At 38.6% G+C, this 9,320-nt stretch overlaps 1 protein-coding gene across 1 annotated transcript; it reads left to right on the forward strand.

Annotated features, from left to right (window-relative positions):
- The first annotated feature begins 4,502 nt into the window (after positions 1–4,502).
- On the forward strand, positions 4,503–5,708 carry LOC137584828 (uncharacterized). Its single transcript, XM_068300396.1, has 2 exons — positions 4,503–4,762; positions 4,826–5,708. Exons 1-2 carry the CDS (start codon positions 4,712–4,714, stop codon positions 5,633–5,635), a joined length of 861 nt encoding a protein of 286 aa, XP_068156497.1. The 5' UTR covers positions 4,503–4,711; the 3' UTR covers positions 5,636–5,708.
- The last annotated feature ends 3,612 nt before the right edge of the window (positions 5,709–9,320 follow it).

A 9,320-nucleotide genomic window follows, 5' to 3' on the forward strand; every position in this document is an offset into this window, starting at 1 on the left:
TTTTTCCCCCAACCCCATCCCCCTCTACCCTACCTGACATTTGGATCTCAGTATTGTGGATGTGTGTGTGTGTGTGTGTATGAGTATTTGTTCGGTTTATTAGACCAAAGTCGTGCACTTCGTTAACCGAAGCCTGACTACAAAAACAAAAAAACAAACTGAAAGAGAGAAACCAAAAAACGCGTTCTGCGTGGGATTCTCTAATGCGTCGCGTCAATGTTGTTTGTTATTTGGGTTTTGGCCGTTTCGTAAACTGGTTTCCATTTGGTCAACTTGCCCATCAAGGAGTCTCATGGAATGAAATGAAATCGAATGGGAGTTAAATAAATCGCATAACATTTGAATAATTAATTAAACATTCTATTGGCTGACTTGCTGGCTGACTGGGCTACCATTTGAGTCTGGGTAATGCCGTGTATATTTATATTGGATTACCTCAAGCCCCGTTTCACTAGGACTTGTTGATATTATTTCACACTAATGTTAACTGTAGAGTTTAGTAAAGTCTATCATCCACTTGAAAATGGAAAACACACATGCATAAATACAAATACAGACATAACGCTGCTTGACCTGGATACCAAATAAGACCCCCGACCAGATGGCTTGAAACTTTCCCGACAAATGAAATGTATGCATTTGTGGTAAAGGGAAATTCAAAAGGTTCAAGGTACTCCAGAGTTTGTTTGATAGAGAAAAGTTTTTGAAATAACTCGATTCGTGTGGTAATAAGTGATAATAAGTCCTTCTGTTATTCAAAGTATCCTGTTTATCCAGCTTTAGCTTGAGTATTCATGGTACTCTAATGTTTTAGATGGTTTCAGGCTTATACTTGTATATTTATTCTATGATCCTATATATATTATCATCAATTAATGAGTATTTCTAGTCGTACTAGTTTGATGGATGGTTTTTTTTTCCTCTCTTCCATGAGCATCTCTTGGCCTGTCTCTGTCTCTCTGTCAACTATGTATTTATGATCCAAACGTTTGGCCCTTTTCTCCTCCCTATGGCCAGCTGGCTAACGGGAACAGTTAGATCTGCCTGTCTGGCGGAGAGACTTCATGGATTTTTTCTCACACTTCATGCCCATTTGGAGGAACGCCAACGAGGCTGCTTTAGCTGACTGAAAAACTGTTTTTGTCTAAGCCATGAAACGGAAAGAGGATAAGATGGAGGAGGAGAAGGTGGTGAAGAAGAAAAAGTTAAAAAAAGATGGTGGTGCTAGGTGGTCAGGGCAAGGGTTTTGGCTTGGGCTTATGGTTTCATCTTCAGTTTCACTTTGGGTTTTTCATTTTATGTTTTCTTTTATTTGATTTTTATGATACACTCGCTGTCTCCTCCTCTTACTTTGATCTAACGGTAAGACTGAAAATAAACTTTGCTTGTAAATTGAAACACATGAATGTCTCAGACGAGAGAGAGCAACAGAGACAGAGAGGCAGCTTTTTTTTTCATATATCCGGAGACAATCATAATTACAAAAGTTAACCTTAAGAGTGACACAAATCTAGCCACAGTCAAAAAGGTATGGCCTCTGTATTTTTTTTCTCTCTTGCCTACTTGTCGGCTCGTTCCCAGCAATTAACTTCAAATGACACAAATGCCACCACCATCAGCACCACCCCCGCCACTGCTGCTGCCACCACCGCCCACAAACAAAACGGCAAAACGCAAGTGAACGGCAACTTTGTGATGCCGCCTACAATAAGACACCAGCAACAAATAAAACTAAAACTCAGCTACAGCTACAGCTTCAGCCTCAGCAGCGACAGCGGCAGAGGCAGCATCCACAGGCAACATGTTGTTGATGATGATGATGATGCCCCCGTTGCCTGCGTATATGGACAGTTGCGGTTCATTTGATCAAAGTTTTGTACTGACATTCCATTGATTTGTGTGTAGGACTGGCCAAGAGAGCGCGAGAGAGAGATAGAGTGAGAGAGACAGGAGAGAGGGAGCCACAGATCTAGGGAAGTCTTACAGTTTTGTAATCATCAGATACAAACACACACACAGAGTTACACACAAACAGCTGCCATGTGAAAATGTAAAGTGCAATTGAAGCATTTGTCTGTCTGTGAAGCGGCTCATTCAAAAAAATAAACTGTGTGAATTTTCATACCCTATAAAGTGAATATTTAAGGGGGTATATTAATGCTCCTACAATTATTGTTAGCTTTTAATATAAACTTTTATTTACTTATAAATTTAACATAATATTTCCCTTACTTACTTTGAAGAATTTGTAGGTAGCCTTAATTTAAGGATATGTGTATTATTCCTAATATTTCCCAAAAATATTAGTTTTTTATACGTTTAGATAAATAAGGGTCCAGGGTTGACATATTTTTCCCACCCCAAAAATACGGGTTTTAAATACAGGGAAGCAATTAGTCGCTCTCCCCCTTTTAGTTTATAGTCTAGGATGCATCTGTGAGTGGTGTATGTGTGTGTGTGTATGGGAGATTATGTGTGTGTGTGCATTATAGCTCCATCTCCCATCTATTGCAAAGCTTTTGCCTTTGCCTTTCTGTCGTCTTTCTGCTTTGTTCGTGGCTCATTCAATTCAAATAGCTCGTGATTTCGTAAGCCTGTTTCCACTATACACACACATATGTACATAGATAGATACACACACACACACACATATATAATGTGCTGGGAGCTGTTGTTGCTGTTGCTATTGCTGCAGCTGATTCGAGGCCAAACCATGACGATTGCAAGTGCGCGACTTGGTCTTTGGTTGCTCTTTGACGCCGCTGCAGTTAGACAACGCCAACAGCGACGTCAACGCTGCTGTCAAGCTCAGCGGCATTGTGTTTATATATACATATACATATGTGTGTGTGTTTTTCTTTTTCGTTTTTTTGTGGTATTGCAAGCGTGATGACCTTGAGCCGCTCATTTTAACCAAGTGGCTGTGGTAGAGGCAATGGTAATATCTATCTGTGTGTGTGTGTATATGTATGTATGTGTGTTACCCAGTTCCATTTACTTTTGGCATCTTGAGCTTATGCCGATCGCAACTTTGTATTACTATTTACATTTTTCTATGCCTTTTTTTATGTTTTCCACTGCACTGTGGGCCATTTAAAAGGAAATGACTACAAAAATTGGTAAATTCAAAATGGTAGAACCAATATGACAAATAACTTGGCTACAACTTCTAACAAATAAAGGATTATAAGGATTCTTTAAGTAGTTAAGGTTCGAAAAGGAAACTGAAAGAAAGTGGGTTAGAAGAGGGTAAAAAGCCTTTTGACAGTGGCTTAGAGACGCAAGAGAGAGGGGGTCGTTATTAGAAGGGAGTTAGTATTCGAGTTCAAACATTCCTATGTACATACATATGTCACATTATCCTGAACATCCTTTTTATAAGAACATTTAGAAAAAAATTCGAAAAAGGATCATCTAGAATTCTAATTTTCCGCTTAAAGACAACTTATTGTTAATAAAAACGTGTAAAATTTGTATTGACTTTCTAATTAGCCTTTACACAGAGATTCATTTTTCAAATGTTGTCATTCTATTGTCAAAAGTTGTGCTAAGAAATACTAAAATCTAAATTGTTAGAAGTTTTTTTTTATGAAAAATTAATGGTATTAGAAATTAAATTTAAGACGAATGTTGTTGCCAAATTGCGTAGTTCTTTTGGGCATTTTTTGCGTAAGTTATGAGGCTGAAAAAAAATGGTTTGCATTTAAAACAAAACATATTTCCTGATTAGATAATATTTCAAGATGCCAATGCAATGCCAAGTCCAGCAAAACGTGAGGCGATACCAACAAAAGGTCAAAATGTAAAAGCCATGCAATTGTTTCCGAATAGTGGGACCACAAAGAATGGGTTTCAGCTATGGGCTCGACCTGAAGACGGTGATGATAAAAAAAAGGAAGAAGCGAAAGGTTCGTCTGATGGATCAGACGGTGATGATAAAAAAAACGAAGAATCTAACAAATCAGAAGGATCAGGTTCAGGAGACGGTGAGAAGTCTAAGGGTGACGAAGCTAAACCGACAAAAGCTGGAGTGGGTGCGGGCAAGGAGCTAACTGTATCGATGCAAAGTTTTAAGGTTGATTCTATGGGCAATAATGTATACAATCCTTGGGGTGCCACTTTTGGTGATATATGGCAGGATACACGTTTTAATTTCAAAGGCCGACCAACAATACCGCGTATTCGTATCGATTACGCTGCACCGTCCAATTATTATCCAAAAAATGAAAATCCAAGCACCGTCTGCCATGGCAGATCCACGGTCTATAATCGGCCACGTGTTGAGAAATGGTTACCACGAAGAGTTGCCACTTTCCGTTATGATCACCGGCCAATATGGCGTAATCTAAGAAAGGCGGTCTTCGATCTCGGCAAATCGGAAGAGTGTCATGTACCGGAACTAAGTGACTGGACAAGTTATCAATTGTGTGCTCTTAGACGCAATCAGCGTATGGAATATGCCATACCCAAATATCCTCTCCATCAGTTGCATGTGTAAATTCCTCATTTATCTCCTCTTTTTTTGTGTGTGAAATGATGATCCTAGCAAAAGTTGTCAATATGCCAATTTGTAAATTAAAGACAGAAAACTTGCCTGATTCGACATCGTACACTCCTACACACACACACACACACACACACACATACACATACACATACACAAGGTACTACACTATGATTAATTGAAGAGTTTAATTTGAGGTATTGCAAGATGATAAACAGAAACTTAAAACTATTCCTGACCATTGCCTGTGTTTTGAGCGTAAGTAGAAATATTTCATTTAACTTTTAATTTTTTAGTGAGAACTTATATTTATATCCTTAGACTGTAACTCAAAATACTTTGCATGGTTTTCCATTGGAAACTCCTAGTGAACCACTTTTGGGGACTTCTAATGTTACTAGACCCATAAAAAGAGCCGTCGATAACTTACAAATAGCCATTGGAGTGCCTATGAGTGATGCTATTGAGGAACCGAATAAAAACCTAGGATCAGGTTATAATATTGAACCTGGTGGTGATATGCTTATGTTTCAACCGAAGTTTTTTCAATCGTCTGATGAAGAACAGACTACAACTGCCAAGAAAGAATCTCAATCTGATGACTCAAAGACGGAAGTGTCCACCACAGCTCAAGCTGATAAGGAGCTAACCATATCCATGCCACCACTCAAGGAAGATCTGCGTCGCAAATTGAACGACAATCCTTGGGCTGTTACCTTTGGCCATATATGGTTGGACACCCGCTATAAGTTGGCCCGCAACCAGGGAGTCAAAGGCGTAACATTGGGTATCCGGTCTGGTCAACAGCAATATTATCCAGATGAAGGTGAAAAGTTAAGCACCGTTTGTAGGGCACGTTCAACTGTATACAATATACCCAGAGTATTCGATTGGCTACCGCGTCATCAATACAATCATACCCATTTACATAGACCCATTTGGCTGGAATTGCGTCGAGAGCTCTACAAGTTTGGTAAATCGGAAGAGTGTCATGTTGCCAAACTGGACAAATGGCGAGATTATGAGGAATGTGCATTGAGGCGTAATCAACGTATGGAGTACATGATACCGAAATATCCTTTACGTCAAATTGGTTATTATTCTCGTTGGAGTCAATGGAGAGTAGTTTGAATAGTTGTGAAATTTATCGACTTATATATATAATTAGGTGATTCAAGTATTAAATATAATAAGGCCCTATAAACTGTTGTTTCCGATTGATTGATCATAAATAACTATGCTAAAATTCATAAAGATTGGTTAACTGTATCATATAGCTATAAGGACTTACACTTAATACTCTTTAAAGTAGATTATGCTCACCTTGGAAACTTCTTTGTGGTTTAGGCTTGATTAAATCTGAAGAGATTTCCATTAGTGAAGGTCAGCGAACAATTGGATGACTCAATTAAGATCTTGTAAAGAATTTAAACATTTACAAGAAGAAGAGAAGAAAAAAACTGCTGACCTAAGCACAGAATTTACTTAGGCGGTAATAAACAAACCATAAACAATAATTTCTAAAGAGAAGACAAAAATTTGTCGGCTTACCTTGGGGCTTGTGTTGGGGGGCGCAAAATGCAATATGTATGTATATCCAACAACACCCAGAGGCACGTCTCTCATCTCACCTGGGTATATGTGTGTGTGTGTGGAAAGAACGACAGAGGAAAAGAAGGAAAAGAAGAAAGAATGATAAAGAAAGGTTTTCTCAGCAATATTTAATTTTTGTATTATTTTTTTTTGCTGCCGCAGTTCTTTTCTTGCTTTGCATTTCGCAAAATTGTCACAACCGATGACCCAATTACGAGACTTGAGGGTTGAGTTTGGGGTTTAAGTTTACCTGACTTAGCAAGAAACGCCACAAATGTTGCAACTAAAGCAAAGTAGCCTCAGAGGCAGAGACCAGAGAACCAGAGCCACAACCAGAGAGGGATTGCAGTTCTGTAAGTAAAGTAAAAAATAGCATAAAAAAATGAATTTTATAAATAATTGGAGCACTTCTTCTTGTTGGTTGTTTTTGTTTGCTGGCAAGGTAAAACTTTTGCCAAGGTTTAAGACAATAAAACAACAATAAGATGACTCCGAGTTGCAATAACAAAAAAAAAACGTTTGGCCATATAGTCATCAAGTAATGAACAAACGAAATAATAATCAATATCTGGGCTTATCGGTATCTGTAGTCCTGTTAACGATTAGGGCAGGGCCTGTCACATCACGATAAGGAGAAATCAAACAAAAAGCCCAAAACTACCGATAAGGGCAAAAAAAGAAAACGTTTGTGTGGCGTCCTGAGGATTGGCAAGGGGTAAAGATACTTTAATTCCAAACATATGCAGATGGTTATCAGGCAACAGGAATTGAAAAAAGGGCAATATATCCTGACCTTATCTCTGTGAATGAATAATACAATAACAATAATCATAAACGAATAGGTAGATTCAATGGTATAGCCGATATTAGGATACCCTGCATTGGGTCTGATAAGCACTTACATAGGACTCTATTTAGATACCCGCTCTTAGGGTGCAGGGTGTAACATATTCTAATATAAATATTTGTTTAATATGGGGAGTATATCGCCGAATTTTAGGTTCCTTTTTCTAGCAACGTGTCCTACAATGCCTGAACGAAATTATCAGCAGGAGGGCGTTGACCATATACATACATAATACATACATACATATATAAACTCTTATCAGCCGAGTCAATATAATCAACCACATACAAGTGTGGGACATTGGCCGCTTGTGACTTTAAAATCCTCCTGGGCTATACTTGACGGCTACGGCTGACGGCTGGACGGAACAGAAGACCCGCAGAGGCTTATCACTTATCGGACAATGACGACCAGCGACACAAACAGAACAAAGTCAAATGAAGTGAAATGAAATGTAAATAATACAAGGCACAAAAAGGAAATGCAGTGAGAGAGTGGACAAGAGATAGAGGCAGAGAAGAAATGCATAGCGATAGGCAGCCAAGAAGACGAGAGAAGCAACAATGCAAGGAAAAACGAAGCAAGGAAAAACCTTTTTGCTACTATGCATAACTAAAGTGCATTCGCCCTGAAATGCAAGTCGATGCCCAGGCTAGGGCCACGCCACGCCACGCCACACCAGGCCAGGCCAGGAGTTTGGCCCCGCGTAGAATCCATTAGCAGACCACTTCGAAAAGAGGAAGACAGAAAGCAATGTGGTGCATGTGGAGCCATCAAATGGACTCTCCACACCGAGTATGTATGCATGTGTATGTGTGTGCGTGTGTGTAAAGGGTTCAATGCACGATTTCTTCTTCTTGTTGCCATGGGAAAAACTATTTTCTCAGTTTTTCTTATATACATTTTCTCTCAAACATTTTCTCCTCAACTGCAGTAAATGAGTTTTTGGCACAGGATCAACCCCTGGAACTTCACTTCATCCGCTTTCAATAATTTATGTTTGTTGCTTTCAATTTAAAAATTGTCGAGCAGAAATATGCTTATCTGCGGGTACTAAAGGATACCCCCAAGTAGTCCATTGTGTTGATTGACTTAATTGAGTTTCAAAGTGAATTTAATTTATACCCAAATCATTATAAACAATTGGAACACGCGTCGGCCGCATGGCGATCCCATCACGAAAATTATGCAGGACTGTAGGTAGCCTGTACAGTAGTAAACTCACGCTATCAAAGATGAGGGCAGGCCGGCAGCAGGATCACATAGAAATCTTTCGTACGTAATGAATACTTATTATGAATTGAGTTTCGAAATCAACTGGGAATTACAATCGAAGGAAAATCCAGTCTTATGAAAATCTTTCAAAAGTTTCTCAGGTCTGGAATTTGTTTTTTTCCCCCCTGATTATTGAAGACTTTACCTAAGAAGGAAAAACCTCGTTATATTGGCCAGTTTTTAATGAAATCATATGATTATCAAAATTGGTTTCGAAAAGTTTTCTAAATGTTCTTAACAGTTTCCTTATCATAGGCAATATGGGATATGGTATAAGCTCTTGAGAATTTGATCTTAATTTGGAATATCTCGATATCTAATTAGTTTCATAGAAGTTACCTCAGTTTCCCCTTAAAACCAACTTTTAACTAGATTCCCATTTAAAACATAGTTCAGGATACATTTAATCGATTATCCCATAAATAAAACGCTTGTAATTCTTTTCGAATGATATAATAATTTCCTTTGCTGAGATTTTCAAGTTCAACGAACTATGAAAAATCAAAACAAATGGAAAAGAAAACCCAAAAAAACGGCAGCAACAACAATGGCAACAAAAGGAAATTATCTTTTAAGGGGAAAACCCATAAGACAACAACAAAAGGTTCAAGAAAAAGGAGAATGCAAAAGTTAATTTACCCAAAAAAACAAGAAAAACCATGAAAATCATGCTGATGATCATCATCTCAGGGACGTTTGCCACTCACGTGGTGAGAGGAAACAAAAGGCAAAAAAAAAAAAAAGGATCTCTAACTCTCGATCTCGAGATGTGCGTGCTGCGATACGCGTGTGTTCCAGGAATAATCAGTGGAATGGGCATTGGGTTTACGCCCACGTAATATGAGCTCGACAGGACTCTCTCTCTCTCTCTCGCTCTCTTTGCCTCAAGCAAAGACTTGAATTAGTTGTTGGTGTTGAGTAATTTGTGAGTTGGCTGTGATAAAAATCAGTTAAGCGGTTAACAAAACCCAAACAAAAACCATCCCAAAAATTGTCTTCATCTATTCTTTCTTCTATTTTGTGTTGTTGTTGTTGTTGTTTGGTCCTCGGCAGGGGTTGAGGTTGAGGATTATGCGGATCCTAGCGGGGGTGTGACTATAA

This window comes from Drosophila tropicalis, unplaced genomic scaffold, assembly GCF_018151085.1.
Source record: "Drosophila tropicalis isolate 14030-0801.00 unplaced genomic scaffold, ASM1815108v1 contig_878, whole genome shotgun sequence".
In the NCBI taxonomy this organism is placed as follows: Eukaryota; Metazoa; Arthropoda; class Insecta; order Diptera; family Drosophilidae; genus Drosophila; species Drosophila tropicalis.

Excerpts from the sequence above, each read along its gene's own strand:
- LOC137584828 (XM_068300396.1), top strand. The coding sequence starts at position 4,712 with ATGATAAACAGAAACTTAAAACTATTCCTGACCATTGCCTGTGTTTTG. Across the intron at positions 4,763-4,825 it reads CCATTGCCTGTGTTTTGAGC|ACTGTAACTCAAAATACTTT; the intron begins GTAAGTAGAAAT and ends TTATATCCTTAG.